General features: G+C 41.1%; 1 protein-coding gene across 1 annotated transcript in view; it reads left to right on the plus strand.

Annotated features, from left to right (window-relative positions):
* The first annotated feature begins 2,813 nt into the window (after positions 1 to 2,813).
* Positions 2,814 to 25,777, plus strand: part of rspo3 (R-spondin 3) — a 103,165-nt gene continuing 80,201 nt past the window's right edge. Inside the window, exons 1-2 of the mRNA XM_063070599.1 lie at positions 2,814 to 3,828; positions 18,596 to 18,787. Coding sequence (XP_062926669.1) covers positions 3,741 to 3,828; positions 18,596 to 18,787 — 280 coding nt within the window. The 5' untranslated portion in view covers positions 2,814 to 3,740. The remainder of the gene's footprint in view (positions 3,829 to 18,595; positions 18,788 to 25,777) is intronic.

Raw genomic sequence — 25,777 nt, forward strand, 5'->3', positions numbered from 1 at the left:
GACATGCGCAGTATTCTGAACCACCACCGTGGTGATGAGGCGAGAGCTCTTAAAGTGGTAGTACTCAATTGTATCCCTTGCTGGAATCCATTGGATTATGTGAGGTGAGTTATCTGGAATATGTTGAGATGGGCATGGGACTATAGGGATCATTGTGACAAAGGGATCTGGAATGTAGATCAGCTGGCGCAGTGATGCCTCCAAACATAAGCACTGTCTTGGAGAGACACAAGAGACTGTAGATGCTGCAATCTGGGGCAACACACAATCTGCTAGAGGAAGTCATGGGTTAAGTAGTATCTGCAGGGGAGAGGTTGGAGAAGGAATTCAGGTTCCTCTCTCACCCCCTCTCTCTGCTCACCTTCCTATCACCTTCCTCTGGTTCCCTGCTCCTCCCCTTTCTCCTAATGTCCACTGTCATCTATCGTTTGGAGCTTAGAAATATAGGGGGCTATGCAGCAGGGAAATTCTAGGCAATTTCTAGAGTAGGTTACATGGTTGGCACAACATTGCTGGCCAAAGGGTCTGTAATGTGCCGTGGATTTCTATGTTCTATGTTCGATCAGATTCTTTCTTCTTCTGCCCTTTATCTCTTTTATTTATCCTAACTTTGAGTCCAACTCCCTTCCACCACCCCCTCACTTTCTACCTCACCTCATCTCACCTATCACCTGCCAGTTTGTACTCCTTTCCCTGCCCCACCTTCTTAATCCGGCTTCTTCCCCCTTCTATTCCAGTCCAGATGAAAGGTCTTGGCCTGAAATGTCGACTGTCTAATCACATTCATTATAACAAATTCCTCAACTGTGATCTAAGTAATGGTTTATCACTTTACATCTCAAACAACTGGCACTATTGCCTACCTTTTGGACTTTTTTTGTGTGTTCATGTAGCTCATGTTGTTTCTTTGTCATAGTTGCCTGAGACAAAGTGGCAGCCGCAGTATCCAATATGAACATCTCAGCCTAAAACATCAACTATCTCTTTGCCTCCAGAGATGCTGCTTGATCTACTGAGTTCTTCAAGCAGTTTGATTTTTGCTCCTGGCTCCTGCATCTGCATTTCCTGAGGGTTCATGTGTGTTATGGGGATTGATGTCATCACTGTGATCCCTGTTGGCTCTCCACGAAAGTCGTAACTGGTTGACTGCTGCATCTTCAATTCTGTTAAACTGTTCTTCAGTTTCTTATAATGGAAGAGTAAAAACGTCTTCCCTGTATGATCAAAGCATACTGTGCAGTCTTTGTGACCTCTCCTGAGATCATGTAACCTCAGTGTCAGCTAACACTCCCTGTAAATTTTATTACTGCTGTGCAGACCAACCACTGCTCTGAGCAGGAAATTTTTACACGGCCTGAAAACTGCACAGCACTTTTTTTTTGTAACATGCTTACTATGAATATTTAGAATGAAAAATTGAAAATGATTTTATTTATTAATTGAAGGGTATAATGGAATACAGTACAACAAAGAAAATCCTTAACGTTTCGTAAACTTTATCTCGTCTGTCTTTGTTCCAGCTGTGTGGCAACAAAGGCTATGTGCGCGATAGCATTTCAGGTACTCCGCAATAGTGCACCCATGCAGCCCAGAGGGAACAGTGGCAGCACATCCATGGGTACCATCATCAATTCATCAATTTCATGAACAAAATGTGTTATGCCATTTTGGTTAAACATCTATGGAAAAGAGTGAACAGTGACATTTCAGCTCGCGACCCTTCTTCAGGACGGGGAAGCTGCGCTCCATCCTTTCCGATGCTAGTGAACCGTCTCGGCCTGACACGTCAACTGTTTATTCCCCTCCACAGATGCTGCCTGACTTAGTGAGTTACTCCAGCAATTTTGTGTGCGCTGCTGTTTTCGCAATATTTCTATACCATGTAAAATTGTCAGGTCCCAACGAAGTCGTAATAGGTTGATTGTGGCATTGTTATTTCCATTTCTCAAAACGAAGAGTAAAAACGTCTTCCTTGTACTCGGGAGGCAAAGGGCATCAAAGCCTATATTGATAACACTACTAAAACTCAGCACACAGGACTCCAAGGCGACAATAACTACACAGGCTTCATAAGCGTTCTGCAAGCCGTATAAACCGTTCATTCACTACATGATTAACAGGCAATTGAAGTGATTGCGGACTGCTGGACAGTATTTGTTCAGCTGTTTGGTATTGTTTTGCTATTACTGCCAACAATTTCCTGTTTCACGAATCCCGATGCATCAAAAAGTTCTACCAGGTGCCCCTTTAACAGGTCAATATTCAAATTTTGAAAAAAAAAGCACGCAACGAAAATATTTCCCCTAAAGCGCACCTTTAATGCTGGTGGGATAATGTGCATCGAATGCACAACCTCAATACCGACTGAATTGATAGTATTTCTTCATTAATTCATTCTTGCTACTTTACTACAGATTCCTTTGCATAGGGCAAGGTTCCCCTCCCTTCTCAATCTAAGGCTGATGAGTCCACTTTACTAATGGTCCCCATCAATTAGAGAGAGAGCTAGTGAATGGTGTCCTACTGAAGGTGGAATGTTCTGTTAGTTGTGTGACGCTCATGAAATACTACCTAATACTTTCTTAAATGCACGAAACGACCACCATAAGGCAGGATTCCTATTAACAGATTTCCAAGTATGAATGCGTGCGGTATTAGGAGAGTTAATGAAATCAGCGCAGAATTTAATCAGCAGAAGGGGCGAGGCCAGTCGATATTTACTGAAAAAAAAGACAAATATAGTAGACAGAGCCTTATCCTGGCTAGTGGAGGTTCACTGCGCTAGTTCACGTCATATGATCCGCCGGCTCCTGTTCCCCTCAGTCATATCGCCCTCAAGAGTGCGAAGGACGGCAGCGCTGTTCTGAGAGAAATCTCAGTGCTCAACTGCATACACGCTTCACACTCACTCTCACTGAACGAAAGCGGCAGCGACTCTGTAAATAACCCACAGATGTCCAGCGATTAGACGCAATGACTGGTGTGGATCCGGAGAAGTTTAGAGCGGCACCGTGAAGCATTATCGAGAGCCTCTGGCACAAGGAGGACTTCGCAATTCCCGTCTTACTGGAAAGGGCTTGGATTGGCTTATCCAGCGTGGGGAAAGTCTGAAGACATTTTCCATTGCCTTTTTCTTTAAAAGTGTTAAGGGGAAATGGCACAAAACCAAATCTGATAAAAAACTGAAAGGCCTGTTTAGTTAAAAAATGGTTCTGTTCTTTGAGTTAGACTGCTGATCTAATATTTTTTTTCTCTGATTTAAGGATCTGGATGAACTGCAATCAGATATCTAGAACATTATTCCAGAAAGACTTACCCAAGTTTTGAAAAAAAAATTGGCATTTGTTCAGACTGCTGAAAACTGGATAGCTGTGAAGGTGTTAAATGTGACAGTTTTTAAGGGGTGTCGGCAGAGCAGATGTTGACGGGACCTGGTCTGGGGCTGTCCAAGGCGTTTCTTTTTAAAGAGGTGAGACCCCGGCTCTCCGAGATCTATGAAGAGGGTTCCAAAACACTTGGCTGCAAGATGTTACATACAACTCGGGCCAGTGATTCCGGGGCCCTCCATCAGATCTGTCTACAAGTTGTAGCATTATAGATTCGACTTTTTTTTCGCTCGCATCTGCATCAATAAGTAGTGCCTGTCTGTGCGGCCGAAGATATCCTGGATTTGTTCCCTGCTAGTGTGCTCCCGACTTACTGCAGTAGTTGCTTTCAGGAGCCATCACCCGCAGGTTACTATGCAATTTCAACTGATTTCTGTGGTTCTAATTTTATTAAACTGCATTGGCAGCCAAAACGCCTCCAGAGGAAGGCGCCACAGACGAAGTAAGTTTGATTTTTTTTATTACTGCTACACCTGTTTGTTTCCTGATACGTTTATTTTCTTTATTTCTCCCCCCCCCCGTTCTGTATTCTGATTCTCTTTCAAATGTTGTCGTATTAAAACACTTTGAGGAACTTCAATTAACTTTTCTGTCAGTGGATACTTCAATACAATGGATATAATAATCTCTAAGCAGCGTGTAATATTTAAAAGATACCCTTTTCAAAAAATCTTGCGTGCAATTTGTGCCCGTTTGCCGCTCTCCGATCTTCCATTACGTTGAAACGAAAAAAAAGTTAGTGCAGAAAGGGTTTTAATAATTAAAACTTTCTGTACTAAGTTTTTAGAATTTCACCTTTCCCTCCAAACGGCAGGATTCCTATCACAACGAGGTCCTTGTCAATTACAAACAACAGGAATTCTGCAGATGCTGGAAATTCAAGCAACTTTGATGTGTGTTCCTTGTCAATTACAGATCAGTTTCAATGCAGCGAACTAATGAGTCTGGGTAGATGTGAAACCAACAATTCGCTATCTTAATACCCATATCTAATCAGCAGATTTGCGGGAAAAATGGCAGAGATACATAGAATCAAGGGGACGATGGGCTGTTATATTGTTAATAATGTTTAATTAAATAAAATTAGCTGCGTATTGCGGATCCCTGTGTTCTTCTCCGGAAGGTTCGATGGGGTGTGAACTGCCCTAAATCGAGACCTTGAGTACCTGAGAAGGGGAGATGTTCCCAGTCCATAGGAAAATACACATTGCCACCATCCAAATGCTAAAAGCATCCTTTCTCGTCCGATAATAGTTTTTTTAAAAACTTGCAGATCAAAGGTACGGGTAATCAGTTCGCCAAATTCGGACCAATAAGCGTGTACTCCTTCATCAGATGGAGGTCTGCGGCTGAGAGAGTTTTTTGTACTTGACACTTCGCTTATCGCCATGAGATCGCGAAGCTAATGTGTTTCAGTTTGACTGCAGAGTATTTCTGTGGTCAACGACATGTAATCTGAAACTTAGTGACAGACACTCCTCGCAGCTGGACTTCTACCCCTTAGTGCAGGGTAGAAACTGAAATAGAACGTGTCTCCAACACGTTTCCATAAAATTAAGATTTTTAGTCGCGATGTCAGTTTTCTTTTAGATAGAAATTAATATCAATGTTAATATGCCAAAAGATTTGACTGGACACAATTCGTCGCATTGAGGAAGATTCAAAAGAAAAGATTTTACATGTTTAGCAAGGCATACAAAACATGCAATATTAATTCTTCTTAAATAAAATGGCTATAGAGATCGAGGATTTTAGCACGTCTCCACGCATGGCCAACCGAGGAATGATTGTTGTTACAGATTTTACTAACGCTAGGAAGAAAAAGATCCTTAATAATGAAATCAGTGATTGATTAAAATCTTCCTCACTGTTTGAGCTTCCCATCTTTGTGCGATCATTTACGATCACATGGCCCGCTTCGACACATAAACTGAGCGCCTTTCTCGTGTTGCGACTATGACACGAGAAACACCATTGTACAACGAGCAGGCTTTAAAGTATGCGTCTAATCGCGTTCACCCTCCCCCGGAACACATTTTGTTTTTTTTAAAGGCAGCCCATTTGGTGTGTGCACGTTATCCTATGGAGATGTTTTCATTTTCTTTACGTATCTTTGATTTGAGTATCTCGGAATCACGTAACTTACTCGAACGTACCTAGTTCCACGAAAGAAACAGTCCAGCATGCAATTAGCAGCAAACTAGTTCCGCCGGGTAATGTTCTGGGACGTCTCCATCGGGCTGAGATAAGCCTCTGTGTTTAAGATCACCTAATACCCTTATGTTAAAGGGTAACACTGGCAACCGTGTTGTTTCTGAGAACAACGGGGCGAAAGCATAGCCAAGAGAGGCGAAGAGCTAGACCACAGAGTGTGGAATACTCAGGCCAGCACTAGCGTATGTAAGTATAGGTAGCAGGAGGAAAGCAGGTTAAAATATAACTTCACCATTGGTTACTCAAAGTGGGAGACGGTGAGCGTTTGATTCTTGATTTCAGAGGGCACTGGATGGGTGGCATCATGAAATGACCTTGATTTTAGTGGGCAGCGCCCGGGGAGCGATCGGAGGGAGAGAAGTTCACTGACCAAGAGAACAGCAGTGAATGAAGCAAAGAGATGACATTGGACTCAATCAGTCCATCCACAAAGAACCAGTGAGCGATGAGACTATACGCTTACTGAATGTGACATATGGGCCAAAAATCCCAGCTACACTTCAGCTGCCGTAACTTTGGCAACGCCATTCGTATTTCTATGCCATATATCCTCCAAAATAAGGCTTAGTTATGAACACTGATCTGGAGGAATATTTTCTGCCATTCGCGGCGGCTTCCTGTTAAATCGTTACACAAGCGAAACTATATCTCATCCCTTTACTATTGTTGCATCAGTGTTACAAAGTGTACAAATGGAGTATGGGACCAAGTCGCAGGGGTCCTGTTTCACAATCATCGCCCACGGGCTTAGCCAAGCAGCGGCGAGTCTCGGGAGGAATTCCCTCAGAATGAGCGAGAGCGCCTGTTGCCCCGAAACGTTCCCGCGGGCTGGCTTCGCCAGCAAACACTGCTTGAAGGCCTATCCTTAGCGCGTTTTCAAACATAGGATCCTATGAAACCAACACCTACTGCGACATCTTGTGTTCTAAAATGTTATTTCTAAACGTGCTTCCGCGACTGCCGAGAGGAGAGCCCTATGTCTGGAGCATGTACAATTACCACGTTATTAGCCACTCCCTGGAAAAAAAACGATCCGTTCATATGGAAACCCGAAATCCCTTTAAAGCTTGTAAGAGGCGTTCATTTTAATCTACTGTATCTAATTAGTCAATACTGTATAATCACAGCTCTCAGACTATTGCGATTCCGGTGAGGAAAACTTTATTTTCTCACACATCTAATAGAGATTTATTTGTAATAACGGTATTTGCAAGTAATTTTAACCTTTGTATAGGTAATAGTCATTATTCAGGATCATTTTCTTGTCAAACTAGCGGGATCAAGTGAAAGGCGCACCATCACTTAACAAATTGAGAAATAAATGCGTTAAAATAATAGAAAGTCAGAAAATGGGTGAAATCCTCAAATTCTTATTCTGGGTAGATTAATTCCTTCGAGGTTCGACCACATTGTATCTAATTTTCGCGGAGCGGAATAAAACAATCGTTTTATTTTATGATTTAAAGTTCAGAAAATACACACACACACCCACGCACGCTAGTTTTAAAACCCGTCCTTTATCTGCGTAGGTCATCTCACAGAAGAAAAAACTCGTAGGCGCTTCTTTTCCTTTACTTGAACTAATTTTCGAAACCAAATCAAAACAAGTTTTTGAAATGCAGTAGATATTTTGACCGCAAGTAGCTTCGGGCACCTTCCCTCTTTGTTATACCTGTGATTGAAGAGGGCGAGGGATACCCTCATTAGAAACCGCTCTCCCAATACTTCACTCATCTAATCTTGTGGGAGTTCACTGGCGGGCGGTCGTTCAGCAGTAATAGATCTGTCTTCTTGTGCTTTGATTGGAGGGCGCTGCAGTTTTACTAGTTACTTGGATTAAAAACACTTAATCTTTAAACAATTCGGCAAAACTCGCGGAAAGGACTGGGTATTTACCAAAGTTTAGATGTAAACATTGCCATTTAATGGTTTCAGCAGTGATTAATTGGACGAGGATACCCTCCAGTCTATTAAGTGTTTAGTGACTATATGGTGGTACTTGGTCGATGTAAATACAATGAGTCTGCGGGCGTTTGAATGATGACACACAGCCTAGGGGAGTAAAAAAAAGTCATTCCCAAATGGCTGAAGTACTTGATAAGAGGAAATTGTCTCCAATCCCAGTTGGATGTGCCGACGAGAAGATACATTAACATCACAGCTGAGATTCAATTGTCTTCACAGCGCTGGGAATTACACTGGAAACCCAACGTGTTGAGGCGCGGTTCCGTTAGCAAAACGGGAACTTGGTACCCATCATCTTACGCTCAGAGGCCACTCCATTACCGAATAAAGTGACCACTGACTGTATGTTTGTGGTATTCTGCTGCTGTAGCCGGTCCACTTCAAGGTTCGAGGTGTGCGTTCAGAAATGGTCTTCTGCACGCCGCTGTTGTAAAGCCTGGCGAACCCACGAACACTACCTCACTATTTTTAAAATTTAGTTCTGTTTTTGCAGTGCTTATTTTAGCAACTATTTAATATACGTACATATACTTACTGTAATTCATTTTTTTCTATATTTATCAGGTATTGCCCTGTACTGCTGCCGCAAGGTTAACAAATTTCACGACAAATGCGGGTGATATTAAACCTGGCTCTGGTTCTTCCTGTCAGCTTGTGCCAGTCTGGACATTTTCCTCTAACCTCCCTCATTAACAAGGCGTTCACGCCCACAGAACTGCTGCTCACTGGACGTTTCTCTGTTTTCCGCACCATTCTCTGTAGAGACTGTTGTACGTGAAAGTCCCAGGACATCAGCGGTTTCTGAGATTCTCCCTGTTCCGTATGGCACCAGCATTCAGTTCACGGTCAAGGTCACTTAGATCATATTTCTGCCCCATTCTGATGTCTGGTCATTCTTTAATGCATTGAGTTGCTGTCACAAGATTGACTGATAGCAATCTGCATTAAAGAGTAGGTGTACCTAATAAAGTGACCATTGTGTGTATATCTGGGATGGTCAAACATGGTGTTCAGACTGCATGGAGGAGCTAGTCGTGTGAAGTAGGGGGTTTACCTAACCTGCCATTTAACTCAATAGTGAGCCAACACCTTGTCCCTCGATACAAGCTTTTAATCTCTTTTTCTATTTGAAACAGTATATTTACATTGGCGCCGTGTGGAGGGTGGCTAAGTAAACTTTCTCGGCTAAGGACTTCCGCGTCTGAGTGAGTGGCGTTAAACCTGCGGGCGCTCTTCGCGTCGTAACTGAAGAGAGTCCATCCAAGTTTTTTTCCCTCTGTAAAGGATGCTGTGTGGTTAGCGCCTGCCAAACCCAGCACTTAGGTGTTGTCGATATCAGAGACGGGTGTTTGAGAAATATTCTAAGATAATGCCCATTTTCTTTCGGCAAGATATCGAACATTTTCTGGTTATCTAAATTGGGCGCTTTGGCCGAATAAGGTTTAATATCACTGACATTATGTCGTGATTTTTTTTTTGCTTTGTGCTTTGTACAATACACAAAAAACAAGACTACAATAAGAAATACATAAAAATAAACAAGTAATGCAAAAAATAACGAGGCAACGTTCATGCGTTGATTAATTGCCCGTTCGGAAATTTGATAGCGGAGGGGAAGAAGCGGGTCCTAAAACGCTTGAGTGTGTGTTTTCTGGCTCCTGTACCTGCTCCTTGGTAGTAATAAGAACACGTCCTGGGTGATGGGGCCCTTAATGATGGATGCCGCCTGTTCGAGGCATCGCCTTTTAAAGCTGTCCTCATCTTCAAAGAAGTGACGAAGAAATCAGCAGCCCCACGGTGGCACGCCACCCACACCAGCCCGGAACCTTCCATCCCCGTACCTTTAGTAACAACAAACTCGTTTTGGTTCGAGTGCGGGGTCTAATTCAGATGCGTTCTTTACAAACATGTGTAAACAGGAATGAAAGGCAGATTAATGAAAAGGCACATTCTCATGTCACAGAGAGAGAGAAAAAACTTCTAAGGAGCTGGACTTCATAAATAGCATATTCACAGCTGGTTTGGTTGTTTAGAAGGAAACGTTTAACGCGCTTTGTTTTTATTTTCTTACAACTAACTTTCAGTGACATTATTTGACACATAACTTTGTTCAGATGCTATTAGTAACCCGCCCTGCACAAGCACGGATTATTTAATGTTATAATTATTTAATGAGTGTAAAAATCCAAACGGATCTCCCCCCCCCAACTCACTTTCCCCGTGGGAAAGCCATTTTCAGCCTTTTCAAAACACAACGGTTGTAATACGTTGTCGTATTTCTTCGTTGTGCTGCATTTTGATCCGGTTATTGCCTCCTCTGACATTTTGGACGATAAAAGTGATTCATAGCGTTCCTCCTCGAGCCCTGGGATGGTGGGGTCCAAACACAACAACAGTTCCTATTACAATAACAACATTGATTTTTTTTACACACAAGCTGGTCAGACAATCTCTGTGGTCTTCTGGGCGACGTGCAGGATTTATATTGATAAACAAGTCTGCAATATTAACGTGTTTCATTCCCTCAAAAGTGGGCTTTGGTTTAGATAAATTAATAATTAATGTTGAAAGAACGAGTAAAGCACACAACAGTCCCCATACATTTTGAGCAGAACTAGTATGAAAGAGAATATGTCTATTCATTGGTAACACAAGTAAATTTGGTGAGTTCCGCTGCCGTGGTGTATGCACCATGCAATGTCCTGGGCCGGAGAATGCGTGTTTCAATTTGAACCCTGCTTTTCTCACTGGCGTCTTCCAAAGGGATAGCCACATGGGGTTCCTATTGGCTTAGAAAAGGTGATCCTGAGTCAGATGCCAAAACTTTTGCATTGTTACCACATTATTGATATCATTTTCGCCTGTGAGGTAATTTTAGTGCCAATGCACACTTCAACCAACCAGCGTAAAAGTACATATATGCTCAGAGTTTTAAACACAAGATGCTGGAAGTTCAGAGTAGCACACAGCAAATGCCGGAGGGACGAAGCAGGTCAGTCAGTATCTACGGAGGGGAATAGACAGGCGACGTTATGGAAAGAAAGGAGGATGACACCAGAACCAGAAGGTGAGGGAGGGGTGTGGGGGACGGGGTGTTTGTGAGGTGAGAAGCTCGGACGTGATAAGTGGAAAAGGTAAAGGGCTGAAGAAGCAGGAATCTGATAGGAGGGGAGAGTGGACGATGGGATAAAGCCAAGGCGGGGTGACGATCAATTTTCTCCTGTTTCAATGTCAGTATATCGACGGGTCAAAACTGAGACAGCAAGCATGACGTTTAAAGTGTTTTGGTTGTGTTTACATTGCTCTCAGTAATAAATACACGTGAATCGCACCGTTTGCAAACAGTGCTGGTGCTTTAAACAACCTCTGCTCTCTGTTGGAACTCGGCAATAGAAATATGATGGGTCCACAGAGACCTGGATCCACAAACCGTTTGCTTACTCTGCGCATTCACTTCCAGATATTGCGCTCTCGGTCGCGTCGCATGAAATACCCAGAACAATCGGCCTATTTAAGTATGTCTAAGGTTATCCTGAAAAGGGATATTGGCTGTATATGCCAAGTAACTCTTACCGCAGGGGGACGGGAGAGCCTCGCGTCAGGGAAAATGATGGATATTTAATGCCAATCTATCTCAAGAAATCGGTTGTCACTGTACAATTACGCGTGGGTAGAGATGGACGCAAACGGCAGTAAATTTTGAGACTGTGCATGATGAACACCACCTAAATGCGCCTGATCAACTGCGTCCAGTTTAAACCTCGAGGAGAAACACTTGAACGAAAATCAATACAAGCTCTCAGCTTTGCTAAAAGATAACTCTCATTTTTTACGCCGAGAGGAACTGGGAAATACGGGTCTGAAACCCTTTACAGAGCCCACTCAAGTAAGCGGCGTGAGACCCCTTCAGGAAACCAATGCAAATTGCTTGAGGTTAGAGCTGAGGAACTCCAGTGTGTAGTGATAAGGTCCTGAAGATACGTTGAAAATTGGCTCTGGATTTGAGGCGTAATGGATTTAGCACCGCGCCTGTTTTTTTTTGGTGTCAAGAATATTGTAACGAGGGCCGTACTCCCCGTGGAGCTTTCTCTGCCGTTCAAGAAGACCATCTCGGCTTCAGCTCCGATTTCTGGTCTGTTCCCCCAGAACCCTTGACCCCCAATAAACTATCTGTCTCAGTCTTGAATACATTCAATGATTTGGCATCCATAACTCTGAGATAGAGAAATGCAAAGATTCAGGACACTGCAAGAAGTAGTTCCTCCTCATCTCCAGTTTAAATGGACCAACACCTTATTCTGCCCCTAGTTTTAAATTTTACCATGAGAGGAAACACCCCCCCCCCGCCAGCAGCCTTTCAAAGTCTGGGCAAACCTATATCTTAATAAAATAATTTTTTCTCTATATGCACAGTGTGAGATAGTTCCTACTGGCCTTGGGAAAAGTGAAAGTTTAATTTTTCTGGTAGTTTTATCCTGAAGTTGCATGACAGGACAGGAGGCTATTTACAAACTCCATAATTATTCCAGGGGAAATTTATGACCAGCCATTTAAAATGATGTGAAGAGCTAGCTTATTTTAAAATTTTCTTTCAGCAGGTTATCTTGGACCCTCTCTTTGTAGTCCTCCAAAAGCTGTAAGACTATACCCAGTGGCCATTTTATTAACAAATCTCAGGAGATGAGCAGTTTCTGAAGCAGTCAAGCCACCCCATCTGCACCAACTATCATTGCAAGATCAAAGTCACCGAGATCACATTTCTTCCCTGTTCTGATATTTGGTCTGAACAGCAACTGAACCTCTCCAACATGTCTGCATGCTTTTATGCATTGAGTCGATGCCACCCGATTGGCTGATTAGATATTTTCATTAACTAACAGTGTGCTTAATAAAGTTGTATGTCATGAAATGTTGTTTTGTGATAGCAGTACTATTTAATACATAAAATGTACTATGAGCTATAATGAGAAATATATATATATAATGAAATAAGCAGTGCTATAAGAGCTGAAATAGTGTGGTAGTGTTCATTACTTCATTGTCTTTTCAGAAATCTGATAGTGGAGGGGAAGAAGTTGTTTCTAAAATGTTGAGTGTGTGGCTTCAGCCTTCTGTACCCACTCTCTGATGGTAGTAATGAGAAGAGGACATTTTCTGGATGATAGGGGTCCTTAATGCTGGGTGCTGCCTTTTTGAGGCATTGCTTTTTGAAGCTGATTGGTGAATTAGATATTTGCATTAATGAGCAGGTGCACAGCTGTACCTAATAAAGTGGCCACTTAGTGTTTGTGCCAAGGTCCAACAAGGCTGCAGGCTCTGGTTTAAGCTGCATTACAAAAATATTGAATATCCCTTTGTTGTTTGATATTGAAAATTTGTCCCTTTGCATTGTAAGGTGCTACATTATATTTAACTGAATCTTTTTTAAAAAAAATAGGTTGAAGCTTTATTTGAAAGTTGATGATCTCAGGAGACAGTTCTTTAAAAAAAAATCAAACTGAACCCATAGGCTAATGAGGTTCATCGCACTGAGTTTCTGAAACAAAAGTTTTATTTTGGCTTTAATTATCATTTCATTCTTGGGTCAATCTCCAAATTATCCAAAGAATTCAAGGTTCAAAGTACATTTATTATCAAAGTATGTATGCAGTACACAACCATGCAACCCTGAGATTCATCTTCCCCACAAATAGTCACGAAACAAAGAAGGAACAGAAGACCAACTTGTTCAAAGAAAAGTGTCAAACATTAAACCCCCCTCCCCTCCACGCACAAAAGAAGTGCAAAAACTGAGCGAAAACATAGAATATAAAACACAAAATCAAAAGGCATATTTCAGTACAGTTCATGTAATTCAAAATAAATTTCAAATGAATAGACCAGATAATTATCTTGAAATAATTATAAATATAAAGGAAAACCAGAAAGATTGCAAACTTCAAAATATTTTACATCCTAAATTGTGCATGTATTTTGACTACAGAAAAATCTGGTAACATCTTAAGATATGAATTGGAGCTACTGGCGTGAAGTATGACTGTAACCATTGAAGTGTTTTCCTCTGGCTTTCCGTTCATTTCTGTTTCATCAAAACCCCAACTCAGCCGATGGCTCCCTTGAGGTTAAGGGCAGTCACAAATCAGAATTCTGATGTGTTGATATCTGTAATTGACTGATCCTGCTGAAGCCCAATATGCACCATGGGCAAATTACTGAAAAGTGAATTCATCTTGATAGCATTGCCAAAATACTCATTGGGGATAATTGTACGGTAATTATTCGACTGGATTTGCCCAGTCCTTTGTGAAACTTCAGCAGTTTCCATATTACAACATAGAACAATACAGCAAGAAACAGACTCTTCAGGCCACGATGTTAGAAACATAGAATACTTACAGCACAATACAGGCCCTTCAGCCCACAAATTTGTGCCAAACATTTCCCTACATTAGAAGTTACTAGGGTTACCCATAGCCCTCTATTTTTGTTGTGTCAGGCTACTTAAACTCATCGTCATATGCCGAACTAAACTTATCCTTTATGCCAACACGGTAAATATCCCTCCATTTTCTGCATATTCATGTGCCTTTCTATTCTTACAATACCCCGATTGTGCTTGCCTCCACTACCTCTCCTGACAGTGCATTCCAGGCTCCTACCACTGTTGCTATAAACAAATTTGCTCCGCACATCTCCCTTAAGCTTACACCTTCTGTTCTGAAATACATACATATAATGCATACATTTAAATGTATTAGACATTTTGATGCTAGGGAAAAATACCAGTTGTCTATTTCATCTGTGCCGCTCCTAATCTCAAACTTTATCAGGTCTCCACAGCCTCTGCTACTCCAAAGAAAACCCAAGTTTTCCAATCTCTCTTTACAGCATATGCCCTCTAATCCAGGTAGCATTCTGCCACCCTCTGCACCTGCTCCAAACCTTCCCCATGCTTTCTAGAACTAAATGCAATATTCCAGATGCAGCCTGATCAGAGTTTTGTAAGATGTGAAATAGACGCCAGGGTTGTGATTGTGGACTGTACGTCCTTTAAAAATTGCAGCTGAAACGCCTGACTTAAAGATTATTGAAAATGTTGCTCTTGGACATTCAGTAAATATTTACGACAGAGATAAGACATTTTCATACACAATTCTCTTTTTGTATTAGAGTAACAACAGTAATTCTGTTGGATATTTTGAAGCCCATCTGGGCCAAAGTGGGGGAATGATTAAATAGATGTATTAAAGGAAACATCAGCAGATAACTAACTGTTGTTTGTTTTATTGATTGTAACTTTTCTATGTAATCTAATTAGGACATTTGCAACCCCATATCCTTTGTCACCAAGATTACCTAGCTCTGCCTCCATAACTTCAACTGTCTCTACCCATCCTCCATTCATCTGCTGCTGGCGACTCTTAGTTTTAATTGCACCCAAGCTCAATGGGCTGTGATGTGAGTTAACTATTTTCCAAAACATAAATAACTTCTGGACTCATAAGAACAACAAAGTTTGGGCTAGAAATATCCTTATCACTCCACTAAAATCACATAGCGTCATAGAGCCCTGCAGCACAGAAACAGGACTTCAGCCCGTGTAGTCCATGCTAAACTGTTCCAGTACTCTTCCTCGTCCCATCGACTTGCACCTGGACCATAGACCTCCATACCTCCATGTACTTATTCCAACTTTTCTTAAATGCATCCACCACTTCCTCCGGCAGCCTTTTCCACGCTCTACACCACCCTTTATTTCACCTTTCACCCTCTTATGAAAGTTATACTTTCACCCAGCCTCCTTGGGGAAAAAACTGTTTACATTAGCCCTGTCTATATCCCTCACCTTTCAAAGATCATATCTAATCCTTGACCTTATATATGCTTCCACCCAGTTTTTAAATCCCTTGCTTGCCTATGCATCCTTTATTCAGTCTCAACATTGAATGTACACAAGCATTAAAGCCTCACAGGCACAATCCTCCAAGAATTCACAACCATCTGAATGAACCCATTTCCTCCTATGGTCTTTAATGGCTAACCACTGATCTTCAGACTTTGCCCCCGGTTCTAGACCTTCCAGCCAAGGGTGTCAACTTTGCAATGATGGCCGTGCTATCTTTCTTGGGAATCTTCTGTAAAATGCTTTTCATCTCTAAAGCAGGTCCATAATAATATGTCCTCAAAAGCCACCGCCTTCGTTTCTGGAATGAAGCTTCATGGTATCAAGGCAAATGTATTGCTTTCAGTAGGTGGGGTGAGCTGCAGTTGTGTACACCAAAGGTTATACAATTGCAGCAAGACTACTTTATTCATTAGTCACACCCTTTGTAATAAAGACTAAAATAATATTTACATTCAAAATTGCTCATTGTAACTACATGTTCATTATGTTTGTGTACAAACAGATCTAAATCCTTTTGAGAACCATATTTCGTTCTGTTTGTATTTAAATAAGAACCTCACATTTACACTGTGCTATAATTGCCTCCATTACTTAATATCTTACATTGGATCTCAGCCCAATATCAGGTCAGTTTTAGAACTCACACTCCTGCTTTCAGATTAAAGCATGGCCTAATTATTCCTAACCTTATCCAGCCTTATAAATTTGCAAGATCTTTGTAATCCCTCCATGGTAGTAGTTGGTAATTGGTTTATTATTGTCACATGAGGTACAGTGAAAAACTTTGTCTTGCATGCCTTCCATGCAGATTATTTCATGAAGTCAGTACATCAAGGTAGAATAAGGGAAAGCAATAATAGAAAGCAACCTGCAGTGTTACCGTTACACAGGAAGTGCAGAGCAAACAGACAATAAGGTGCAAGGTCATGTCAGAGTACATTGTAAGGCCAAGGGTCCAATTGATCAAACAAGAAGTCTGTTCAACCCTTTTATAACAGAGGGTTAGAAACTGTCCTGAGCCTGGTGGTACATGATTTCAGGCTTTTTGTATCTTCTACCCAGTGGGAGGGAGGAGACAAGAGAATGTCTGGGGGATTATGTTGGTTGCATTACCAAGGCAATGAGAAGTGAAGACAGAGTCCATGGAGGAGCGGCTAATTTTCTAGATGTACTGAGTTGTCTTCACCACTCTTTGAAGTTACATTGATCTTGGGCGGGGCAATTGCCATGCCAAGCCGTGATGTATCTGGATAGGATGTGATCTATGGTGCACCTATAAAAATTGGTGGGGGTCATTGGGGACATGCGAAATTTCTGTTAGCTTCCTAAGGAAGTAGAAGCGCAGGTGTGCTTTCTTGGCCCTATTTTCTCTGTGGCACTTACCCTGTTACACTTGGGCATTGATATATCCTTAATTGTCATTAATCTAGAATTTAGGATAGTGCCTTTTATAGTGGTAGTGATATAGTGGTAATGCCTTTTATAGTGATAGTGGTTTTTGATTGTCTGTTGCAACATTGCTCAATGCTGATGTTTCTCTCTCGGTGATACTCCTGTTTAGCACATTGACGTGGTAATAACAAAGGTTCAATGTAGGTGCTTTCTTATTCATTCACCCATGCAGATAGACCAACAATTTCTTCCTATAATTTAATGCCCCTTAAACTGAGTGACTTTTGAGGACATGGGAACCTATTTGGTCTGGAATCACAAAGAGTCCAGAATTGTGAAGTTGTTAGAGTATCTTCTCTAAATAATATAAGAAGTTTTTACAACAACGTATTAGCTTCAAGGTCTCCAGTATTGACTTTAGCTATTAATTCAATATTTATTTAATTATTTTAACTTCAATTCTCCTTCTAACCACCCACCATTGTGGGATTTGAACTCTTGTCTCAGAGTTAACAGTTATGCTTTTGGACATTAGTCCAGTAACTTATTTAGCATCTTACTATTCTGAAAATTGTATGGTTTGTCACTCAATGGCAATAATGCTTTAGTGCAATTGTATGCAGTGCTGTATTGAATGTATTTTTGCACAGTGAATACAAAGCTTAGCAGCATTAATAGTTAATGAAGAATATTTCAATAACAAAAGATAAAGGTGAAGGTGACCTATGACTCAAAGTTAATTAACGCTAAACATAGTTAACCAATGAAGAGCAATAGTCAATTACAGATAAGTTCCATAGCAAACTCGTTAGAAAGCAAGTCTTGGTAATATTGTTCAACGCTCAGCTTTTATCTTGAGAATAATATTTAGTTCTGGTCAGCAAGACAAAGGGGAAATATTCAGGGAAAAATTAAAGATATTTGTCTCATCAGGATATTCACATGCTGGAGACAATGGAAGGAAGCGACATAAACAGATCCCTAGAGTTAAATAGCTGTTACGAAGATGAAAGACCTGAATAGTTTGGACTTCCTAGCACAGTAAGGATAAAATGAAGAGCTAATCTTACAATATGATCATTCAAATGCAAAATATTCAAATAACTTGTAAGCACATATTCAAGACAGACATCAGATCATTTTTTTTCCATGAAAAATTATTAAGATACAGAATGACATAGTCCATGTAGTGGAGGTGAGTACAGTGGAATAGTAACACAGACAACATGATGTAAAATATAAAGAACTTCAGACTGAGGTATATGACATTCTGTTGGTCACCTTCAGCCATAGTTGCAAACTAAGCAGCAGAATAGACCAATTCACAAGGGATGTTTTCAGGACTGGAGCAAATGAGGTAACTTTCACACACAAGATGGAGGGTATAGGGAATGAACTACCAAAGGAAGGTGTAGAGGTGGGTACAGTTACAATGTTTAAATGTGGATAGAAAAGGTCGAGTGGGACATGCCCAAACACAGGCATATGGGATGAGCTCAGATAAATACCTTAGTCAGCATACACATGTTGGGCTATTTCCACGTTGTATGACTTTATATATTAATGTTTTAGAACTAGCAATCTACCACTAAATAGTTATTAACAGCTATTCATCTCATTCACAAAGAATGATAACTAATATACTGATAGAGGTTTGATTATAAATTACAATAAGTTAAACATTTTGACAGTGTTAGTAGCTAGTAAGATAATTATTGTTATTTCTTTCCAGTGAATGCAGGTATGAACCAAAGTTGCCCAAAAGGGTGCGAGCAGTGTTCTGATTCTAATGGATGTCTGTCATGTAAACCCAGACTTTTCTTTTCTCTGGAGAGAAATGGGATGAAGCAGACTGGAGTTTGTCTCTCTTCTTGTCCAAGTGGATATTATGGAGTCCGAACACCAGGAATGAACACATGTGCACGTAAGTGTGAAAAAATGAATACCAGGAATGTCATTTATCTCAACTGCTCTTTCCCCAGAACCAAAAAAATTATCAATGCAATGAGGTGGCATTTGGAGATTACATTAACGGGCGAGTTTTGAGAAAGCGGACCGCCGATGTTTTGTCTATCAATACAAGTGATAACTGTTACAGATGAAAAGATTTTAACTACATTTCAGTTCCCTTCATGTATTGTTAAAGTGTCAGCAGAACACTTAATCCTGGATTAAGAGTTTAGAGGATTGACAGGGTGCAAAGGAGATGGCATTTACCCATACCTTCTACTTTCTGCAAAGTAACTATTAAAAACGTAAACCTTTCAAATTCAACAGTGTCGCTGCCCACTGTGACAATGCTAAAAAAAACCTTCAAAACAATAGAATGCACATTTCAAAGCAAAGAAGGTTGATTTATCAACACCCAGTTTAGAAATACTTTGCTTACTTTTAACAAAGCCACTTTAGTTAAATTTTGCTTTTATTCTGTTAACATGACCATTCTTGATATAGAAACAGAAACTGGGAGATATTCAGCTGGTCGGACAGCATCTATGGAGATAGAAATGCTAGCTGTTTCTCTATTCTCAACATCTATCTTACCAGCTGAATATCTTTAGCATTTTCTGTTCCTTGGATTTCAGATTTATCAGCATTTGCGGTTTTTAGCATTTCAGTGGCCATTCTCTGTGTCGAGAGCAGCACCATGAATGATGGAAGCAATGAAACCCAGCCCAGCACAAATATTCCCAATGGATCAAATTAAATCGCCGCAAGCCTGATCATGAGTAATAATGGACAATTAAACAGTTAACAAGAGGTGGATGCTCTGAGAGATCTTCAAACATAGGGCCCAGCATGTACGCACAAAGGAAAACGCTGAAGCATTTGCAGCTATGTTCAGCCGGACCTATCAGGTGAATGATCCATCACAGCTACATCCTGAAATCCCTGTCACTAGAGGAACCATTCTCCAGCCAAACTGGTTCATTCTGTGCAGGAAGAGTGGGACAACACTTGGGCATGGACTGATAAGTGGCAATTAACATACTCCAACAGGAGATAATCTAACCACCTATCCTTGGAATTGGTGGTATGACAATTGCTGAGTCACCACTGGTGAGAAATTCAACTAGATAGCTACATAAATACAAAGTCTGCAAAAGCATATAGGTGAACCTGTTGGATTGATGGGAGAAGGGGGTAAGAGAAGAAGGAAAGGAGTTATATTGACTCAATTTAGAATTGGGCGTACTATGCTTAATTATTCCTTATATCCTGTTGGAAAATATCGCCCTGGGCTGTGTAGGTGTTGTCATTATTATGAAACAGCCGAACACATTATTTTACAATGTGAAGCATACAAGGTTGAAAGAAAGCAAATGCAGGCTGCACGACTAGCTGTGGGGGGCGGGGGGTGGTTAAGAGTTTTCAGTTAAAGACTTTACTAAGTTGTGGAAGTGACTTTAACTTAATTCACAATATTGTCTTTCATTATTCACAATCTATAGGGCTTTTGGGGGTAATTTGGTTTTCAGTTGATAAAGAACTAGTGGGGGTTTTATTTCCCAACTCTCTACACCACAATCTAGTGCAGCTGGTGGTGGTAATGCACCTTAAGCTGGGCTGCCAGTCGCCATTAAAAGTCAGAAGAAGAAGAAGAGGATGGGTATCTTGTTAGTGAGCAACTCATGCCCTGCCAGCCTCAGGTTTTCCACCGTCTACAAGGTACAAATCAGAGACATGATGGATACTCTCCACTTGTGAGTTGTATCTCTTGCCCTCAGAACTACCAGTAGTGGCGTCTTAAACAATAAATATGACTAAAAACATCATTCATAATACTTCTTATGAGCTGAATTGTGGTATACGATCACCACAAACAATGAAGAAGTGAGCATCGGCAAAGCCAATTCGAAGGATCAGCCATGCCGATGTTTTGCAAAGTCAGAGTGCAAAAGTGCAAAGTTCACGGTGGATTCAGGGACAGAGATGGAGTTGGAGCGGGCAGTTTGAAGAAGAGTCGAGGCTTAGAAGTTTTGGTGTACCTAAGCTGGGTGTGAGGTTGGATCACTGTAAGTGCCGAGCAAATTTGGAGAGGTCATGGTCAGCTTCGAGTTGGATGATTAGGTCTAGGGGCATGGGGCACGACCTGCTGTTTAGACGATTAAATGCCAACACAGATAGACTGGAAAGGCAGGGTGCCGGGACCGGAGACCGGGGTCGGGCTGAGTTTGCTTGTTCTCCCACGATGTTCACTCCTCTTTCCGCAGTGCTAAGGCTGCGAGTCTGCTCCAGCTGCTAAGCGCTTCGTGTCCGTGAGCTTCGCAGTGGCTTGCCCTGCTATGTGATGAACTTGAGACTGAGGCTTTGGGCCGACTCTGGCTGCTCCAGGGATTCGGGTGTCTGGACTCACTTTGTTTGGAATTTTGTTTGGAACTTTGCTGTTGCTTGCTTCTATTGTTTGCATGATTTGTGCGTTTTTTCCTCTTTCAGTTGTGCATTGGGTGTTGGTCTTTCTTTTTGTCTTAATTGATTTCTTTCAAGTTTCTTACTTTGTGGCTGTCTGAAAGCAGTCAAGGATTTCAAGGTTGTCTAATTTATACATGCTTTGTACGTTGAATCCTTTGACTGTGACTCCAAAAAGAACTCAAATAGCTCAGTACTATCCAGAGCAAAGCAGCCCACTTGATTAGTACACGTTGAATCCATCTAGACATTCACAGGCGTGGCATAGTAGCCTAGCAGTTAGTGCGGTGTCAACCATAGGGATTCAACTCTCTCTCTTGTCTGTAAGAAGTTTGTATGCACTCCCAGTGACTGCGTGGGTTTGCCCCACCTCTGGGCTGTCCCCAGCATAATCTTCGGCCTGTGTTTGTTGTTCATACGAATGATGCATTCCACTGTATGTTTCAGTGTTTCGAAGTACATGTGACAAATAAACTTAATCTTTCAGTTCCTCCAGCAGCACCACCACACAATGGCTGCAAAGTACACCAGCTGCAAAATACCATTACTCACCCAGTCAAATACAACCACATGGCCCATACCTGCAGGGCCAAGGGTAGAGAGTTCCAGGATTTAGTCATAGCAGTGAAGGAGGAACACTAATATATTTCTATGTATTGTGTGTGAGCTGGAGATGAACTTGATATTTCCATGCTTACACGCAATGCATAAAAGTGTATTGGTGTTCTTCCGTCATTGCTGTGACTAAATCCCGGAACTCCCTCCCCAAGAGCAATGTGGGAGTTGCTTCACTAGAAGGGCTGCAGTGATTAAGAAGATGGCTTACCACCACCTTCTCAAGGATATACCAACGGGACAAGAAATGCTGGCTTTGCTGATGATGCCCTGATCCCCAAAATGAAGCAAAAAAGACAACTTTTTCAATCAGTCTTCAATCATTGTTTTCTCCGTTATAGTCCACCAGCTCTTTAGTCGGTGAGCCCATGATCCAGAGCACCTAGATGATTCAGCCTGTAGATGCAGAAGCACCTCCTGCTGCAGTCCATGGTTGAGTTCCTCCTGCTCTTGCAAGAGCGATGGAAGTGATTAAAGCGCGAAGACCCATGTATGTGTATGATGTGCCTGCGGTGATTGTATAGCTGGAAACGCGTTTAAAGTGTAATACGTGTGGTCTGTATTGTGAATGCTGAAATAAGTGGATGAGGGTAGCAAAGTAGTTCTCAAGGGAACCTCAGGGTTTGTTGCTGTTTCCACTGACATTTTACCAAGTCTTTGGTGCATCACCAGGCATATTGATCAATCTGCTCACCTCAACCTTTCATCGCATAGTGTCCTTCTGGACCCCAACCATGCAGCATATTTGTCAGTGTGATGATCATGAGATCTACGACAATGACATTGAGTGCTAGTTCCAGGGTCTGCACTTACCAGAGCTTCTCCAAGTCGCCATTGCCTTTTAGTAGTCTTTGAATTCACTGCTCATCTTGCCTTTGAAAGGTGTAGGTGTGACATACACAGGTTAGTTTCAGATGTATCACAGGTCAACTGAAATTCATTGTGTTTCATGAGAAAGTCTTTGTACAAGGTGTACACACGAAAATAACAGAATATCACTGCTGGAATAAGTTGACTCAGGTCTTTAATAGAATAAGAGGATTCAAAATGCATTTATTATCAAAGAATGCATAAATTATACAACCTCAAAATTTCACAAACAACAGGAATTCTGCTGATGCTGGAAATTCAAACAACACACATCAAAGTTGCTGGTGAACGCAGCAGGCCAGGCAGCATCTCTAGGAAGAGGTACAGTCGATGTTTCAGGCCGAAACCCTTCGTCAGTTAGTCCTGAAGAAGGGTCTCGGCCTGAAACGTCGACTGTACCTCTTCCTAGAGATGCTGCCTGGCCTGCTGTGTTCACCAGCAACTTTGATGTGTGTTGCCCAACCTCAAAATTCGTTTGCTTACAGGCAGTCACAAAGCAAGGACCCAATTAAAAAATTATGTTCAACCCCCAGTGGCCACAGAGAAAGAAAAAAAAGCACAAAACAAATCATGCAGACAATAGATGCGAGCAACCACAGCAACATTCTGAACCAAATTGAGTCCTTAGATCCAAATCCCTGGAGCAGCCAAGAGTAGGCCCAAAGCCTCTGTATTCAGTTCATCATATTAGCGGGGCAAATCACCGCAATGTTTGCAGGCATGATGCACAGCAGCTGGGGCCAGTCTGATAGCCTTAGTGTCACGCAGAGAGGAGCCCCCAGACTATCTGGGCCAGCGTCTAAATGGTCCAAACCTTGCACTAGGAACCGGGCTCCGCCACAGCAAATTGCACCAGGCGCTAGATTTTGCTGCAGGAGAAGCCTTAAATGTTAATATTAATATACGGTAGGAATCTTAAATATTGTGCAATGCAACAGAATATTCTATCTTGTATGTGATTTTTCAATGTTTTTAATACATAATTCAATGTACAGGAATGTGAATTCACTCTCTAATGTGCAAGCAAAAATACAGATGGCCATTTCTATTATAAATCGTGATATACATTTTAACATACCTCTGTCAGCTTTGAAGTGCTGTTAATGTGCCCAGCACTTTTCTTTACAGATTTAAGTTGGCAGTTCTATTAAATAACATGGGAAATAACTGGGGACAATTCCAAGCAGTCATCTGAAGTTTAAGTGGGAGTAGGCGATAAGTAAATAATTTATATTGCTAGATTAGATTACAACATTGAATTTAGATCTTGATATATTTTAAACAAGAGATTAACACTTTGTGACTATTGAGGTCTCAAAGATTTTAAAATGCAAGCAACTGAGCAGTATTTTCCTGATGGTTTCAATACAGTTTTAAAGAAATTATCACCAAGATATAACCACCTATTAGTGATCGGGACTTACTTTCAACAGTGAAGTTAAACTGTAAAATGTTTTAAAATTTCACATTTTATATGATGATATCGAAAAAGGAATGGAAGTTTTCTTATTCAACAAAGTAATCTTATCCCTTGTCATTCATTGTATTCTGTCTACTTGCGTCTCATTTTTTGAAGCTCCTGAATTCATGGCAGTGAGTTGAGTCAGATATTAAGTTATGAATTAATTATGCAATTTCAGAAAACTCATTCCAGTTTCCAGCCAGTGCAATCCTACAAAAATGCATTGGTATTAAATTCTCTTTGAATGTTTGTTTGAATCCAGATTCCTGGCAACCAAAGAGAGCTATAAATAAGAAGCAAAAGGACTTAATCCCTTTCACAACCTCAAGGCATCCCAAGTACTTTACAGAAAATTATTTGTTTTTGTTTAGAGTGTGGTCACGATTGTCATGTTGTAAAGTACAAATCATATTATACAGTGATCTGAAATATAAACACAAAGTATTGGAAACACTGGGAAATATTTTGCAGCATCTGAGAAAAGAAAATCAAAGGTTAAAAGTTTAAGGTTAATGACCTTTCATCAAACCTGAAAAAAGTTCTAAGCAGAAGTCCTTAACCGGAAATACATTCAGTGGCCATTTTATGGGGTACACCTGTACAAGGGCTCATTAATGCAAATATCTAATCGGCCAATCATGTGGCAGCAACTCAATGCATAGAAGCATGCAGTCATGGCCAAGAGGTTCAGTTTAGACCAAACATCATAATGAGGAAGAAATGTGATCAAAGTGACTTTGACCGTAGAATGATTGTTGGTGCCAGGTGGAGTGGTTTGAGTATCTCAGAAACTATTGATCTTCTGGGGTTTTCACACACAACAGTCTCTAATGGTGCAGAAAATTTAAAAAAACATCCAGTTCTGGGGGTGAAAACATCCTGTTAGTAAGAGACGTCAGAGGAGAATGGCCAGACTGGTTCAAACTGACAGGAAGGTGTCACTAACTGAATTAACCACACATTACAACAATGATGTGCAGAAGTGCATCTTTGAACTGCAGAACCAGAAGACCATGAACATATAGACACGCACTCAGTGGCCATTTTATTAGGTACAGGAAGTACTTAATAAAGTGGCCACAGAGTATATATCTAACTGCTGCATGAAGCAGAAGTATTTTAATTGAATGAAATCAGGTGATATATCCTATGCCTAATTAAAGTGGTCACTGAGTGTACAAGCTCTGTTTCAACATATATGCAGCATTTCCTGCGTTTCATTTTTGTTTTATTTCATAGTACAGCCACTTTAAAATAGTGAAATTAACCCAAGGAATTTCACAGAAACTGCATAAAAATGACACCGGTCCTTTCAGAGACACCAGGACAAGGGACCAAAATATTGCTGAAAGAGGGAGTTTTTAAGGAAAATTGTGAAGGACTGGGAGTGAAAACGTTTAGGGAGCCAATGTATGGTATTGAGAGTTGAAGGCATCCAGTGAAATTTGGAGATGTGCAGGAAGTCAGATCTGGAGGAGAGTTAAGATCTCAGAGGGATTTAGGAATGAGGGAGCCCATAGAGATACAGGTTGGAGAAGCCACAAAGGAATTTAAAAT

The sequence above is a fragment of the Mobula hypostoma genome, chromosome 2 (assembly GCF_963921235.1).
Source record: "Mobula hypostoma chromosome 2, sMobHyp1.1, whole genome shotgun sequence".
NCBI classification, from domain to species: Eukaryota; Metazoa; Chordata; class Chondrichthyes; order Myliobatiformes; family Myliobatidae; genus Mobula; species Mobula hypostoma.